At 41.6% G+C, this 18,237-nt stretch overlaps 1 protein-coding gene across 3 annotated transcripts in view; it reads right to left on the minus strand.

The window, feature by feature from the left end:
- bcar1 (BCAR1 scaffold protein, Cas family member) overlaps positions 1-18,237 on the minus strand; it is an 84,026-nt gene that overhangs the window by 41,922 nt on the left and 23,867 nt on the right. The window contains exon 1 of one of the 3 annotated variants that reach the window (XM_030425703.1): positions 6,878-7,279. The exons of the other annotated variants lie outside the window; for them this stretch is intronic. Within the exon in view, the coding sequence (XP_030281563.1) occupies positions 6,878-6,889 (12 nt within the window). The 5' untranslated portion in view covers positions 6,890-7,279. Of the gene's footprint in view, positions 1-6,877; positions 7,280-18,237 lie in introns of those variants that run through there. 3 annotated transcript variants of the gene reach the window in all.

The following is an 18,237-nucleotide window of genomic DNA, read 5'->3' on the forward strand; positions in this document are numbered from 1 at the left end:
TCGACCAAAGTTCTCCTTTAATGGGGTGTATTCTGTGCCGAGGCCCATCCTCCATCCAACTCCTTGGAATTCTGTTTAATACTGTTTGTGTAATCGTGCTGACAAACAATGGACACAAACCAAAACATAACCTCCTTGGCAGACACAAGTGCGTTTACAGTGCTTAATAGCAGCCACTAGACCACAAACATTTCATTAATTTAGGTATCATCATGATTGTGTTGGCCAATTTCTATTACTCTGTTTTGCCCTAACCAATCAATAGTGGATGATGCAACCATCCTGGTGATGTTATTTTCTGTCAGAAAGCTGAGGTACAGGCTGCTATGAGAAGAGGTTTTTGGGCAAATGGCAGTCACTGGGCAAAACAATAGTATTTCAGACATGTGTGCATCTGTTTAAAAAGAAGGTGCATTTATAACTATTGTTGTTTTATCACATGTTAGCTGCTTAGTTAGCCAGCAACTCTGACAGCATCAATTCACAACCTCTTCAGAAATGAATTTGTGAAATACAGTACACAACAGTAGACCTGAAGGCACATCCACGGACCTGCCCGCCCCTGTGTTTAAGTGCTTTACTAACCTGCACTTACACAGGTAGGACAGACCGGAGCTACAATCTGCTGACATGCTCTCTGCTTAATGTGTGTGAGTGGGTGGCAGAGAGATTACAGTTTTTACTTCTCTTATCGAAACATACTTATGATGAATGGCTAATGCATTCATCGTTAGCCGGGAATAAACTGTTTAAAACACAGAAGCTCAAAACCACTTTGACATAAAGCTGCATGAAAAGCATTAAAGCCTTACTATTTCGTTATTCTACATCTCCACAGAAATACAAGGAAAAACAGCAAACCAAAGGTGCCTGGTTAAAAATGGTTTCACAATCACAGGGGCATAAATCTCTACACTGGGAAAGCGTGACACTTTGATCACTCACATAAATCTGTTGAGAAAGCTGCAGCTGAGACTGCAGTGTTGACTATGATTCAGCAGTGAGCAGTGGGGGAAAACATCCAGTGATTCATAGCTTGTTGTTTGTCTGCTAACTGTGCACTACTGTAGTAGTGTGAAACCAAGGGCATGCAAAGTTTTCACATCTCATTGACTTGTGTTTGAGATTTCAACAGTTCATGAAAAACAGTTAAACGGACCTTTAAGCTAAGATGTTACACATCACAATTCTTCTTTTGTACTTCCTACTGAGCCACCAGGCTGCCTTTAATCCTTCTCTAGTTAAATAAAACGTTGAGGATTGTGTACTTGCAGTTTTCATGCTAAATGTAAAGATAGCACAATCAAACATCCTGTGAAAAAAAACAAAAACGGAGCTGTTAATTACTCAAGAAGTTTAATTTGATCCAGTCTATTCATGTTCTGGGAGATGACTATTGACTGCTAAGAATGTTGACTTGCATGGCAATCTTCTCTCTAATAGGCAGTCCATGACCAGTGTGGTTTGAGTCAGTCCAGAGCAGACAGAGCCTTGTCTTGCAACACCAGTCCAAATTTCAATGTGTCTTATAGACACTGTAGAAATGGGACAGTAGTCATTTACTGTATTTACTGGTAACTTACTGTATCTGGCAGGTTTCACACACTAAAGAGCCTTGGCATTTTTCACACATTGTTGGTTTGCATCCAAAATGCAGGGCATCCCGGTAGCCTAGAAGCCTACACGAGACATATTATGAAAATCTACATTTTTCAATGCTTGTGCACATACATTAGGGAATCTGGACTGCATACTAACCCACAAACTGTTAAATAAGACAGCAGAGTCAGTTTTGGTGGGCTCCATATGTAAGCCAACATGGGATTCAACAAGTTATTCAGATACTGGTCCCTGTCTTCCGTAAAGTGGAGGCTCATTTGAGCAATACACCCTGAATCAGTGCATCTCTATGAGTGGAGCTAGAGAGTGACTTTTTTGAAGGTCCACCATCGTTTTTCTTGTAAATGATGGACCCCGCTGCCCTGTCGAGGTAAGCACAGCTTCCCTGTTGTTCCGCACAGACAGGCACAAATCACTACATCAACCCCATCCTCTGAGTATACGAATGTTGAGTGGATTAAGTGTGTTTTTTATGGAAACGTCCCCTTAACAACTGAAAAACTCTGGGGTCAGTGCAAAGCCAAAAGCTAAACACAGACACTGCTCTGTTGTTGGATGCTAGAATCAACATGAAAGACTTCATTCACTCCCAACTGAGGATGTCACGACCCAGTGGATTTACTTAGTTATTTATGGAAATATGAGGAAAAACTGTTGACAGCTGTCTCTGACCAGACTTCAAACTTGTAAGCTGTAAGTTTTGCCATGTTTTACTTTGCTTGACTCTTTATATTTAAGTTTAGTCTGCTGGCATGTTGCTCAGCTAATGAGACAACTGCCAGCCTGGGGTGATGTTGAAATAATCTTGTAATATTGAGAGACAGTCTGGACAAACTGTGTGAACATTAAAAGTTATCTGAAGCCAACTAAGCCAGCTCAGCTAGCGTTAGCTTTGTTGTCATATGAAGCCTGTTTTCCTCTGGATTCCTCACCTCTATGTGCGTGTGTGTAGCTGCTCAGTGTAAATGTACTTGATAGACATTACCTGAAGATGAGGAAAATGGATGCATTTTAAAAAAAAAAACATTTTAGCATTTAAACCTATTCCAGTAGTTACCCAGTACAAAAGTATGTACCAACCATGTAATTACAATCCGTTCATTCACTCTGGGCAAAACCTTTGTAGAATATTGCACCCTTATTCTCTCATCTAAACTTACTATGACTGAAAAAATGACTGAACATTATATTAAATAAAAAGTGCTAGTACACGTCCTGCACTGCTTCACGACCTTTTGCAAGATGTTTCTTTGTGTCTCGGGCTCAGCACCACGTGGTGACGGGACACTTAAAATCAATTCATTAATCAATGTACTCTATACATATATAAATGCTTCTCCTGTTTTCTGAATGTCCTGTCACTGTCAGAGATGAGCTTTTTTTAAATGTACTTTGTTCTGCACTATTTACACACATTAGATAACAACTTTTTAAAAACAGCATACCTGATCATATTAGCTCATATTTTAGTCTGGACAGGACAAAAATGTCATCTGACTGTCAACATAAACATTGTCCTGGGGATAAAAATGAAGCATAACAACAACAGAAATGAAACCAGCTTTCTGTCACATGACTTTTTTCCTGTAGTGAACTGCATAATACACTAGGATTGAGGTGACCACTAGATCTTCAACATACAGCATGAGAAAACCTGTACATCCTGGGTCAGGCTGCATGGTACAGAGATAAACCTGCATTACAGCTAGGCCTGCATTTACTCAAAGTTATGTCTCAAAAACAAATGATAAAAATAGCTATAAAAAATATTGTTGTTATTGATTAGACTGACACAAGAAATACAGTCATATAACACATTTTACACTACTTCATCTTCATCTTGTCAGGTAAATCATAATCTGTATCTTCTCCACTAAAGCACAGACAGCACTAACTGCTTGACAGTATCTTTCAGACCATCAGGCACATATATTCAAAAGCTGTTCGGGGTGATCACTGGGGCAAAACTGATAACTGTCTGGTGTTGCCAAAGCCGTGGGTGCTCTGCCTACTGACTTACTAGCTTTATGGGTCATACATGTGTGCTTTAACTCAGGGTCAGTGAAAAAGACTGTATTTGGTGAATTTGTTAGGTGTTTTGGTGGACTTGGAGTGGTGGCTCATCACTGGAGCAAGGACACCGTAGTGGAGGCAGTGGTAGGGGGCTGAGTGCCTCCATCATGCAGGAGACTGAGGGGATTTCCGGCTGTAAGCCAGTCCTCCATGACTCAGTCAGTGAGTCAGGAGAAATACATGGGCACTGACAAAATAAAGACCATCGACCACTGATTTACTACTAAGACTGTCCTTTAGGTCCACGGCAAGCACCTGAAGCAAAAAATACAAAAAAAAGAGGAAAAAGACAAGTTTATCAGACAGACATATAACCTCAGTGCAAACCATTTCCCAATGATCGTTTTTTCCCATCAACATGGCAAGTCTTTCCTCACTCGAATGGAGGCTCTAAGGACAGAGGATGTCATTCACTGTACAGATTGTAAAGCCCATTGAGGCAGTGTGATAGTGATTTTGGATTTGATCTTTTGTCAAAGCTCCATTGTCGATCCACTGAGTACGTCCTTAATATTAACGAGCTATGCTGTTGCACTGGGTGACATTTTCCTTTATCAACATACATATATACATCATCCCAAAATTCTCACCAGGGCAACAAATGTGGATAAATCTGCCACTGAAAACAGTCTCCAACAAATGCACCACTTCATCCTTTTTAAGTAAAGGACATCTTATGAGCACTTTCTGTACATAACTAACACTCATCGTGGCATCCTTAAAAAATGAAACAGTATCATCACTCACAATTCTAACAACACCTGTACACTCCAAAACTGGTGTTGAAGAGAATATTTATACACTATGTGTCACTCAATTTCTTATGCTGGGCCAAATCAGATCAGATTTGTGTGCCAAGACAATCAATCTTCATAAGTGGCTGTGGTAATGACATAGTAACTATGTACACTACTGATACATGGAAGCATGAAAAATAGAGCTCCATCATCTCTCTCTCCAGTCCAATCATGTTTCACATTACAGCTTGTCCTCCATACCGCTCTGCAGCAGCATGGATTCTGCTCAGCCACTCTGATGCATTTCCATCACTCCGGACTTGACAATGATGCTCGTGTGTCATGTTAGAAGTGACACAAAATCTTACACGAGTGGCTAAAGCATCTGGACTGACAGCCATTTGTAAAAATCTGATTTGAATGCATTTAAACCCCCTCCAAATGTGGTTTGGATATGAATTACAAAAAACTAATTTCATGTGTTTTGTTTTATTTTTGCTGTCTAGAATTCCTAAAATGAGAGCATATCCTAAATAAATATGTTTAAATAAATAATTGTTCTGCCTTCCCAGACAGTAATGTCCTCTTTAGTGGTCCTGCACAGATCTACCTGTTGCCATGTAATACTTCACACACACACCAAAAAAAACTTCTTCATCATAGAATATAATGCAAATTTTCTCAAGATGTTACATTTGAAAGTGTCAAATGCTTAGTGCTTCTTTGGATTAAAAAATAACCACAGAAACTACCAGCTTCCACCGCTGTTGACTGCGGACAACCTGTAACAAGCACCTGCTCCCCCCAAACACAAGTGTGTGTTGCAAATCGATGCTCAACTCATGTGTGCAGGAAACCTGACAGAAAGAGTTTTTAAGTGTTTTTTAAGAGTGTTCAGCTCTCAGTACTGTTGGAGCTTCTTACTGAATCTCTTTAGTTTCTCTTGTCCTGTTTGTTCTTTCAAACCTCTGCTGTGTTGAACTCTTTAATCGTGTTCACTTTCAGCTGTTTGGGAGTCATGATTAATTACTGCTGGTGAAAACACAACATTTCCTGGAAATCCAAGTCCCTGCCGCATTGAGTCAAACCAGGTAAAGCAAGGCCGGCAGATGTGATGGAAAAACAGCATAGCTTCCATATATAAGCAATTTATTTTCCACTATAAGCAATACATTTACGTCAAACCTGAGTAAACACTTAGAATTAGCTGGCACAATATAGCAGAGTTGTATGGTGGCTGGCAAAGCTTTGACATGGCCTCCACAACAGTGGAATGTTATTTTATATTAATTACACACTAATTACTAGCGTGTAATTACTAGTTACACAGCAACCTGCTCAACAGTATTTCACTGTCTGCCACATTCCTGACTGTGTAGTTAATGCACACACACACACACACACACACACACACACAAGAGCAGTGAGCCAACACTGATGCAGAAGCCTTTTGAACAATAGCAGGGAAGGACTGTTATGGCCAGGTTCTTTTTCTGCCTATTTGCTGTCCTCTCCTAATTCCATTCCTTGCTTCTAACTACTTTTCTCTCCCTCCTCACCAAACCATTTTCTCTTCCTCCAGTCAACCAGTCCCCTCAGTCTTTCTGCTTTACTAAATCAATGTCATACTTAATACTTACACAGATAATCATGTCCTGCTTCTCTTTCTACCTTCCTTCTCAGTCTGCTCTAGTTTAACTGAAGCATTTTTCTCTCTCAGGCGACTGATCACCTCCCTGTGTCCTCTGACCATAAAACCTTCATTTCGCTCCACTTTCCTCTGAGTCAGCAGAAAGACAGACCACGGCTCTCCCCCGCCTGTCTTTCTTTTTTTCTCTCTTACTTCCTTCCCTGCCATAACTGGACGGCTTACCTCTGCTGTGTGCTCTTCTGTGCAGCAATGCATTTAAGGAATAAAGTTCAACAGAATTATGTGGAGTGTGTCTTTAGGAGTCATAAAGAAAAGCTCTTAAGATGATGATAGGCATCCAGATACAAACTTATGGTAATTCTTATTAAAGTATTTAGATATGAAACCTATGCCACATTTCTGCGTCAGTTTCTTTTAACAAACAATTGTTGATGTTTTCATTATTCTGTCAGCATATAGTTTCCATTGTTGTTACATTTATTGGCCTAAAAACCTTAAACTTAAAAATATTTACGCACATAACAAGATAACAGCAGATGACCAAAGATTTTTATTTCTGAAAACTCACTGAAAAGCAACTATATCCTTTATGACTTTAAACCCTTGACCACAACACAGACACATAAAAATGTACACACTCCCTGCTGGGAACCAACAACAGGGAGGAATCTGCCCCCCCCCCCCCCAAAAAAAAGAGAAAAGCTAGGGAGGGCCACAAAGTCAGTGATTTTGCATGCACACATTGATCTTTCTCTCTCTAACACGCACACACACACACACACACACACACACTCACCAGATAGTTCATTTTGTCCCTGCTGCAGTGAGGCGGCTGTAGTAACTCCAGGGCAGGGCTGTAGCTCAGCCCCTGTGACACACTTTGCCAACTAGATCCTTTGCGGAAAGTAGATCACAAAAGATCACAAAACTCCTCCAAATCTCCTCCTCCACCCTCCCTCCTTCCTTTCCCTCCTGTGTCCTTTTGTCCTCCTTCCTGTTCTTCTCTGTGTGTCTCCCTCCGTCCTGTTCAGTCTCGTTCTCAGTAGTCAAGCAGATCCCAACACATTCTGCCGCTCTGTGATCTCACTCAGCAAGAATGAGACTGCTACTTGGCCCATTTACTTCTACCCCACGCGCCCCTTCTTTCTCTCTTGATCTCCCTCTCTCTCTCTCACTTGCCTGAGGAAAAGAGGGAGGAGTGTGCAACCTGACACGTCACTTCCTGTTGGATCCTGATATTCCCTCTATCCACTCTAGCTATTGGCCTGAGGGGCTCTTCTCATGCAAATGAGCTTTCTCTTCCACTGGCCCTACTGCCCCGTCTCTCTCCCCCCCTGGCTGTCAAAGACTGTCATTGCCTTGGAAAAGCTGCTGAGACTCACTCATACCGTGTACTGCTCATCAGCAAAGGGCAACATGACCTCATCTAACTGTCTTTCCCCTTAGATTGGAGCCTTGAAGGGCTGTTAACTAACCTGAAGCTGCTTCATCAGAGGTCCACACAAAGAAAATCCCTGTGTCCCATGGCAACAAATCATATAAAAGACCCATGTTGTGTAACAGACTATCTTTCGGGTCCCATAGTTTCCTTTAATTTCCCACAATGACATTATAATTAATCATAGTTATTGTAGTTAATCATTATTTAATGGTATATTCTTAGGAAAGTAAAATGAGACCAGTGTTAAATTGGTCAGATCACAGCAGGTCAGTAGAACATGCAAAAATACGAAATTTGGGTAATGGCAATAAAACAAAGAGAGAGAAAAATTCCCAGATCTTCCTAACTAATTCCCAATGTTCAGTGACTTTTTAAACTCTACTTGAATCCTGTGTGATAAACTTAAAAGACAACAGCTGTAAAAAAGTTTTCTAAATGGGGTTGGACCAATGTATCAGCATGGTAAATACCACTGTATGTCTATTAGATTTAATTTTAGCTATCAGCATATATTTTTGCCAACAAGTAAATACAATATTTAGAATAGGAAATGGGTCTATTTTCTGATTTACATTGTTTCCTCTTCTGCATTTATGGCTAAAGAACAGTTGCCAGGATTAGCTAAGTTCCTTGTTTGTTTGTTTTTATCTGTGAAAATGGGGTTTCCCAATGGGAATACAAGTATTCATGATTTCTTCCAGGTGAGTTTTAATTTCTCCATGTACTATAAGCACAAGGTATTCTGGGTTAGCAAGTTATGTAACTAGGGATGCATTGTTTTGTTTTTTTTCAGCTGTTCTGATAACTTCTGATCAACTGCTTCTCGTGGTCAATATCAGTAAGATAACTGATCATTTTACATTAATGTTTTTGTATTTTTTGCATACCTGAGAAAAAAAGGCTAAGATGTAGTGAGCAAAAAAAGGATAATTTAATGCAACATTAGATTACATAACAGCTTCAGAATCATGTTCATGGGACAGTGTCTTGTAATAGGGTGAATGGTGTCTCTGTCACTTATTTCTGCACTATGTAACTTCAGTGAGAAGGTAGGATCACAGCGTGACATACATGTTTGATTCAACATAGTTGAATGGTCTCAAGTTTTTAAGAGATAACACTGTCCCGAACTAATGACTTTTGTCTGTAGTTAGCATCTACATTACACCATACATCGATCAGGCATAACATTATTGCCACCTGCCTAAGGTGTGCAGCCTGAACAGCTCTGACCTGTCAGGACATGGACTTAAGATCTCTGAGGGTGCCCTGTGGTGGATCCTCTGGGTCCTGAATGTTGGGGGGTGGGGCCTCCATGGATCCGACCTGCTCCAGCACGTCTTAAGGCAGGAACACACTGGCCCAACTGTTGGACGTCTGAAGCGTATGGGGAGACTCGGCCAAGGTCGGGAACAAATCTCTTCGGTGTGTTCACCGCTTTCGGAGGCGCGCGGACGTTGTCTGTTCCGCTTTGTTTTTCTATGTACTCCGTGCCGTCATTTCTTGTTTGCATGTTTTAGAGTACTGGCATGAGACTAGCTGTTATGTCGGTTCAGGACGAATTAATCTGTGTTTGTTTGGTAATGCCTCGCTGCATGTTTAGTATGCAGCTGTTTTTGTCTGAAATAGTTAAGTTTCGTTTTGATAGAAAGTAAAGAGAGTTGCGTGCATAAACCTCTGGTCCAGCGTCTTTTTTTTAAGTATTTTTTGGCCTTTTATGGCTTTATTGATAGTACAGCTGAAGATATGACAGGAAACAGGGAGAGAGATAGAGAGGGGGAATGACACGCAGCAAAGGGACCCAGACCGGGAGTCAAACCCGGGTGCGCTGCAGAGCCTCAGCACATGGGACGCGTGCTCTACCAACTGAGCTAAACGGCGCCCCGTCCAGCGGTTTTTTTACACACAACACTAGCGCCACCCGCTTATTGCAACTCGCGCAAGCGCAGAGCGTACACGCTACTGTGGAGTTGTCAGCATGTCGAAGCGGTGTGTTCAATAAAACTTTTCAGCCGAACGGGTCAGAAGAGGCAACAGGGTGGTCGGATAACAACAGTTGGCTGTTGGTTTGTGTCTGGGCGGTGTGTGGGGGCCTTTACAGATCATCGATCAGATTGGGATCTGGGGAATTTGTAGGCCTGGTCAACACCTTAGGGTCCTTTATTGTGTTCCTCGAGCTGTTCCTGTGCAGTGTTTGCAGTGTGTCAGGGCACATTGTCCTACTGGGGGGCCACTGCCATCAGGTAGGGTTGTTGTGATGGGGGGGGGGGGTCAAGTGGCATTCAATGAGATGATCAATGTTATTCACGTCACCTGTCAGTGGTTTTAATGTTGTGGCTGATCGGTGTATGTTGTTGTACATACATATTTGTATTTACAACAGTGATGTTGCACTCAGAAACTGTGGGGGATGCTAAATAGCATAAAATGCAATTTTCAACATAATATTGCTTTAGTATTCTCAGCCAGTATAGCTGTAGTAAGATTTGTTGCATTAAGCTCATAGACTTTTTGCCTCCTCTCAAAACCCTTGTGGCACTTGTATTGCAAGGTTGTGAAACTGTACATATAAGAAAGTCCACACTAGCAATGACCTGTCTGTAGCCCACCAGAGGTGGGAATCACAGGATACCTCAAGATATGACACACGATTCATGGCCCACTATAAAGATTATATCATAATACAGAGATTCTGCGAAAATAGATATCTGTCTAACTGAAGCATATAAAATGCCTGTAAAAAGGGAAAGTGCAGAAATTCTCTATTTATTCACTGCAATTTGGTATTAGTTTCACAGCATTGTAACTTGTAACTTGACTGTAACTTGGCCACATGTGCCAACATACACTGTCATAAGTCCAAACTGTTAAAAAAAAACTGTACAGTTCTGCAGCAAAACAAGTTTTTCAGTCTGCAGAGCTACAGAACAATCATGACAACAAATAAGTGTACACATAGCTTTATCCAAAGGCACATAGATACAAATTTTAGTGTTTTGCCAGCATAAACAACTTGCGTCTGTAAACCTGTACCCATTTTATGCGAATACTCTTTAAAGCATTACAAACTTGTGGACACATTTAATTGCTTAGCAACTTGATTTATATAAGCCTGGGACATACCAGGGTTTACAGGCGTGCTACATAAACCTGGGAACATTTCAGTGCTTTGAAGTAGCTTGTATACATTAACCTGGGCACATTTACATTCATCCTCAAATATGATTGTTCTTCTTCAGGAACAGCAACTGATAAGCTTGCTTGGAGGTGAGTCTCTGAGTGGTGATTAGAACCGGTATGAGTCTCATGCATCCCCCTTGTTTGTAGCACATAGGAGTGCATTTCCCACTTGTTATCAGTCAAATGGGCAGTGAGTCGCATAGGACTCCTTGGCCCATGAAGTCCATCCATCGCAGGTGAGCACAATTCTCTTTGCAGACTGGAGTGCATCCTCCCCCATTTCTTCTCATCTCATCATTAGGAGCTGGAGGAGCTGTTTCTGTGAATTTTTTTCTGCTCGGTATTTCATATCTTGGTTCCAGTGTTTGTAGCATTTGACGAGAAAGGAAGCTTTGCTTTAAACATTGCTTTCACAGCTGCAGGTTGACTGACGTTACCATTAATGGCTTTCTCAATGAGAAGTTCAATGTTCATGGTTTTGTCCATGTAGTTTACTTTCACCAGACAGTTCTTGCATATCGCATTGTCTTTATCGATTTTTTTTGTCCTATTAAACGTCTCTTTAGAGCACCTTATTTCTTAAAATCAAAATATCGATAACTTTCATGGTGGCCAAAGCGTGTAATCGCATCGTCACATGATGCACTGGGGCTGAGAAAGACTTTTTCCCATTACATTGTGAAAGAAGCATCTCTAAAATTATTGATACATTTTGTGAGCGTCACAACCTCTGTGAACTGACTCGTTTCACTGTCATAATTTGAGCCATTTAGTCTGAGAGAGCTGCACAATGAAATGAATTTATCCCCATAAAAGGTAACCAGACGCAAAACTGGAAGTTAGCTGGCTCAGTCATAGACCACCGAGCAGCTTTCATAGAAGTGAATAGGGCTCCCTCTCCAAGGCTGTGTCCAGGTTTTAATGTAACATCATGGTTACAACATGGTTACAAACCATCATGTTATTGTTTTTTTATCTAAGCTGATAGTCTTCCAGTCTTATCATTTGCTGACATGACTGGCCAACACAACAAGACACTGGGTTGTACTCCTCCAATGTGGATTGTGTTTCAACAGGAGCAGTAGCACCAAAAAGAAAATAAATTCTAAGTACCTCTGGTCCCCCCTCGCTCTACTCCAATATGTGACAAACAGTAGTTACATTGTGTCCATTACTGACCAGTAGTGGTGCCAACTATCCAGACATTCCACACACCTACACACACACTTCTTCTTCCATGACCTGAGCACTGCCCTCTCTGACCGCCACACTTGACAACAACAGCCATTGTCACACTGACCTACAAATTGTAAGTGCATATCACACATACACACACACGCATTCAAGGACAGAAAGCAGCCATTGAGGATTAAACGATGTAGGGCAATGTAAATCTGAATATGGTAATGGTCTCTGCTGGGGAAAATCTTTATGGACACTCATTTCTGTGTTCACTCTCAGTTCAGGTTGATGACATTCATACTGGGGCTCAGGCTCAACGCTGTCAGTCATTTAAAGGTAGAATATGTAAGATTCTGCAGTAAAATGTTAAAAAACAACTACACCTTTGTTGTACACCGATCAGGCATAACATTTTGACCACCTGCCTAATTTTGTGTTGGTACCCCTTTTGCTGCCAAAACAGCCCTGACCCGTCGAGGCATAGACTCCACTACACCCCTGAAGGTGTGCTGTGGTATCTGGAACCATGATCAGACTTGTTTGTCCAGCACATCCCACAGATGCTCAATTGGATTGAGATCTGGGGAATTTGGAGGCCAAGACAACACCCCAAAATCATTGTTGTGCTCCTCAAACCATTCCGAAACCATTTTTGCTTTGAGGCACGGCGCATTATCTTGCTGAAAGAGGCCACAGCCATCAGAGAATACCGTTTCCATAAAAGGGTGTACATGGTCTGCAGCAATGCTTAGGTAAGTGGTACGTGTCAAAGTAACATCCACATGCAAGATAAAGGCAAGTATAAGAACAAGTAAAACAAGTGGCTAGGTTCAGAAAATGAAATCACTTTACTGTAATGCAGCCTTTAAAACAAGGAAAAGAGGCACAAAAGGTTAATTAGTAAACATTAGTGAAAGTGTTGTTATTGATGAGATATGAAAGCATAAAACAAGCATTTCAGATGAATGAGATGTACACACTTTGAAATAACATCATGAAAGCAGACAATTAAATGGTATGTTAGCAAGTGCAGGATTTCTACCTAGAAGCTACTGTAAACGAATATTGTGATTGGCTCTTTATAATTTCAACTTAGGCGTGCAGGTCCAAGTTGTGTGTTGCGGATCATACTGGGTCGTTTGGTACTGGGCCGCAGAGAAAGAATAAATACGTTATTTTATTTCCGTTATAGTGACGATCATACTCAGAAAGTTTTTTTTTTTTTTTTAAACGGATTCTATTTTAACAACATCCGTCTTTTCCTCTTGGCGCGCTTGAAACGTACCTGTTTCAATCACGGACCTGTTTACCCTAAAAAATCAAGCTAGCTGAGATTAGTAAAAAAAACAAACGTCTTCGGAGAGCTACTTTGCAAAGAAAAAAGGAAAAGGCCCAAAGATGAGACGGAAGAAGAGGGAGATGGAAGTACCGTATTGAAGTTGTCTGTTCAAGTGGCTGAACTGCAGCTGCGGGGACGGTGAGTGGACAACTGCTATAATTGTGTTACCGCGGACACCCCCCCCCAGTCCGTCAAATGATGTCGTACATGAAACCGGTCCGTAGTGCAAAAAAGGTTGGGGACCACTGCTTTAGTTCACAAATCTATAGTGGCAGAACAAGGGGCTCACAATGCTTGGGCTTGAAATGTGCATATGCCACTTTCTTGCAGCATAAATTGGGATTTACAAAAATATACTTCACATGTATCATGTATCAAATACTTTGACCTCCATGTGATAGCCAGCAGTACCCTGACTGTTGTTAGTTACAGGGATGAATCCTCAGAGAGACTGTCAGACCTTACACTGGTGCAGTGGGCCCTGGGTTTCTCCTGGTGCAGGACAGTGCTTGGTATGTAGGCAGTTTCTTTGTGAAGGCATTGATGCCATTGACTGGCCCTCTCATTCCCCTGACGTAAATCCAGTTGAGCACCTTTTGGATGTTGTGTATCAGTGCATCCGACACCTCCAAGTACCACCACAGACAGTCCATGAGGTCACTGATGCCCTGATCCAGGTCTGGGAGTAGATCCCCACGGCCAACATCCACTGAGTCATCAGGAGCATGCCTAGACGTTGTAAGGAGTTTATACAGGCATGCAGGGGCTGTACACACTACTGACTCACATTATGAGTTGCCGTGATAAGATTCACAGAAGTTGAGTCAGTCTGTGATTTAAATTTTTACCTTGATTTTTTGAGTGATTTTGTTTTCAGCCCTCAATGTGTTGATTTTGGCTTCAATTGATCATTGTTACTTCATACGTCACATCAGAAATTATTTTCAACCTGGATATTTTTTTCTTCAAGATCTGATGTGTGATTCAAGTGTTCCATACATTTTTTTATGCAGTGTGTGTAAAAAATAGCATCAGAACATCACCCGTTACATCTCAACCAACTACTTTCAAAGCCTGGAAATTAAGCTATCATACACAAAGGTTTAGTGTATTTTCCCTTGATGAGTTTTATAAATGAGGCCCCAGGTCCAGCACACTGACAGAAGTTGGTGATTTGGTGCTGTCATGATATGGCCAGTGTAAGGGGGAGGGGGATAGGAGGGGGAAAGTTACGTTTCTCATGCCTCCATGTTGGAGGTCAACAGCCTTGCAGAGTCTTTCAATGTTGGACTGCACAGTGTGAAAGCCTCCCATTCACTGCACAGTAACAGCCATTCAGAGCTGTCTGGGGCATTATCATAAATCTGTGGCATGAATGTCATCCTGTCAGTTCAACACAAAGAAGACATACCACATGGACTCTACCTATTCTAGAGAGATACACACTTAATCCACACTGTATTTACAATGACATTTCAGGCAGTAACTGGTCCAACTCTGATGTGATGTAGTCTGATAGATACAGCAATACATATTTGCAATCCAGATTTAACTGGAGCAAAATATTTGGAGGTTTTCATTAGAGCTTGACATCAAACCTAAAAACTGAAATTGTTTATAGTCCTAGTAGTCAGAATCAAAAACTGTTTCAATAAAAACAAACTAAAAGCTTGTTGTAATACTGTTTCAAACCATTATCACTTCTAATAATTGTACTAAACTCATGTCTAAACTCTTCAAAAACCGTATTCAACATTCTCAAAGACTGACACAGTGGAGAAACAGTGCCAGAGGCAACACTTTGTTCTACTGTGTCAGACAATCATCTCTTTGACAGTGGAGTAAAATGACAGACACTGTAGGGGACAGCCTACGGAATGTGTCAAGTATGGACCTTTTCACCTCCCTGTCTAACACCATCTCCATTCTCTCTACATATTCTCTCAGTCTGCAACCAGTTCAAGCAGCGGCACACACATTGCTTCTGTTCCCCTTCACTTACTTCTATAACTGTAACTAGCTGGTGTTTACCCAAGGAACCAGTAAGCTTCATATGTTTTAGATTTGAAGAGGAATACCATCCCCCTTGTTAGCAAAACGATCAAAATGCATCCCACCTAACCTGCCATCACACCTGAGCAATGCATGCGACTAGTTTCTCCATACAGGAGGTGTCTTGAAGCTGTCATTACCAACAAAGGCTTTTCTGCTAAGTATAAAGTACATTTTCCTGTATCATTCCAACTTATGACACATAACTTAATTTATGATCATACAAGTTTTGTTTTCTTTCTATGTGAGGATACTTGGGTTGTTACCGACATCTGGTGTCAATTTCATGTCAATTTTATGACATCTGGTGTCAATTTCATATTCCTAAATCTGCAGCCCAACAGGTAAATTAAGCTACCATTGTATAAACATGCAAATGTAAAATATCTTGCATACAATTAACCATCTTTTTCATGATGTTATTTCAATCATTGTGATTAGTTCTATACTGATTTAGGCTATAAGTAATAAGTGGTATTTAATTATCAACTGAGTGCATTTAATGCTCGGGCCAGGAATATGACCTTTTTGTAGTTTCACCTCATGCAGCTTTAAACATGCAGGACAGAGACATTCAAAACAGGCATCTATTATTTGACTTTGCACTTTAGAATAAGTTCAAACCACAGCATCTTTGAAATTTTACTAGTTTAAATAAACTAGTGCAGTGCCCGTAAGAAAAGTGTATTCCTATAAAAAAGTGGGAGATTAAGGAGCTTTTTCATGGATGGCCAAATGAGGCTGTGTTTGAAGGTGGAACGTCAGGGATATTTAGGTTTGTTGTGAAATCTGATATTCCAGGGTATAATTGGCTGTTTTTGACTATTTTTGATTTTGCCATTATATTTCATCTTAAAAGCTATTTACTTGGTGTCATTATTTTCAGCACAACCTCACATGTGTGACTGTACAGTTATTTTTTTTATTTTGACATACTGTATTAACACAATGGACCTAAAATCACAAAAAAAAAAACATGAAATCCGAGTAGAAAAAGTTAGATTTTTTTAACCACAAATATGTTTAACAATCGATTTTTTTTTTTTTTTTTACTTATAATGCAAATATAAATGGTTGTTTATCTAAATGTGTGCATACATTTTAAAAATGTACAGTTATATGTAACTATTTACATTTAAATGCAGGCAATGCTCAGGTCTGCCTGAGCTCCTTCCAGCTGAATGAAGAGCTGCACTGCCTGCTCCACATTCAGCTTCTCCACATTATTCTGACCCCCAATTTCCACTGGATACGTCTCCGCTGCGTTGCGTCTCCGCCATGCCAGCGGAGCATATACGTTTCACTTTAGTCAATGTGTCAATCTCCACCAGGTCCACTGCGCTGCGTATCCGCTCCGTCCCAGCTCCGGCAGTCCGGAGCCCTCCGGAACAGATACGCAGGACTTCTATATCTGGCGGATGCCGGAGCACGACGCAGCAATTCAGCTGAATTTAGCACCGAGCAGACAGGAAGTCAAGTGCTAAAATAACAAACAGCATCCGGTTACCTTTCAAAATAAAACACTCGGTGTTGACACCAGCACACAAATCTCAAAAAAGAGACCACCACAAGCTCTTCTGCCGATCCCTCGGTCGGGAACACTTCGTGTTATTGTTCTTAATAACACAGACCTGTAACTGCGGTCGTGAGTGATCATGTGATTATCGCGGGAACTCCTCTGCCTCGTGAGCCAGCTGTCTACCGTACTGCGCCGCAGCGGACTCAAACCGCAACCGGTGGGGATTGCCGGACGGCGGACGGCGGAGCAAAACCGGATCGGAGCTGCAACGCAGCGGACACGTATCCAGTGGAAATTGGGGCTGACTCATTAAACAAAAAAACGACTCCACTACTCACTAAACACACTACACCAAACACTACATAACACACTAACTACACACTCCAAACACGCTAAATGTCACAAATCTCTCAACTCTCACACACACCGACCGTTGTTGCATGTCATCATCCGCCTAGGTCCCTCCCACAACTTCCTGTTCCTCAACAACCAAACTTGCTGCTTGGACACTTTCGTGACAAAAGCCCGTTTTTACCGTTTCTTCCTGCACCAGAAACAAAGCAAACGTGACGGCAATGTTCGCGAAAAAGCGTGGCGGACATTGTTTACCCTAGGTCCGGTTTTGGACGTGCCGATGCTTCCGGTCCGTCGCCTCGGGAGGTGGGCCGTGTAGCTAGACGCTAGCGGCTAGCTAGCGGCTAGCTACATCCACAGATTCCGATTCCACTTTGTTGTCCGCGCGTCTCCGGATCTCCTCAGACCCGAACAGACTCGGTCCGGACTCGTTTAATCTCATTAAACCACAACAGTCAGTTTAGATGCACAGAACAGAACAGAATGGGACCGAACCGCCGGCAAAATCCCGGTCCAGCTCGCGCCGCTGCAGGTATAAATCTGCTTGTTTCTTAAGGTGGGGGGTCGCGGTGGGCTCTGCAGTGATTGGCTCTGGTCCGCGCGTGGCCACGGTGTGCAGTGATTGGCTCTGGTGCGCACGTGACTGTAGTGGCTCCGGTGGATAATGCTCGTGGAATTTGTAAAGCATTTATGAAATAATTTATTAACGGTATCATTGCAGTCCAAACAAATGCGAAATAGCACACCCCTGAACCACGCAGCAGCCATGTTGAAACTCTCAGGTCAGTCTGATCCTGATCCGCAGAGATATTTGAGGCACACACACATACACACACACACACACACACACACACACACACACAGACAGAGGTTACTCATATTAATAGATAGATCATGGCTTCAAATGAGTCTAAAGCTGTGCATAATAGTGTCCCAAATGGATTTCAAAGAAAGATTTTGTGCACGACAGTCAAAATAAAACTATATCAATATAAAAACAATATAAAAGAACGAGGCCTTTCTAATGCTGCCTGTACGAATGTTATTTTCCTCAACTTTATAAATAACTGACTAATAAATGACTTAAGA

The sequence above is a fragment of the Sparus aurata genome, chromosome 8 (assembly GCF_900880675.1).
Source record: "Sparus aurata chromosome 8, fSpaAur1.1, whole genome shotgun sequence".
In the NCBI taxonomy this organism is placed as follows: Eukaryota; Metazoa; Chordata; class Actinopteri; order Spariformes; family Sparidae; genus Sparus; species Sparus aurata.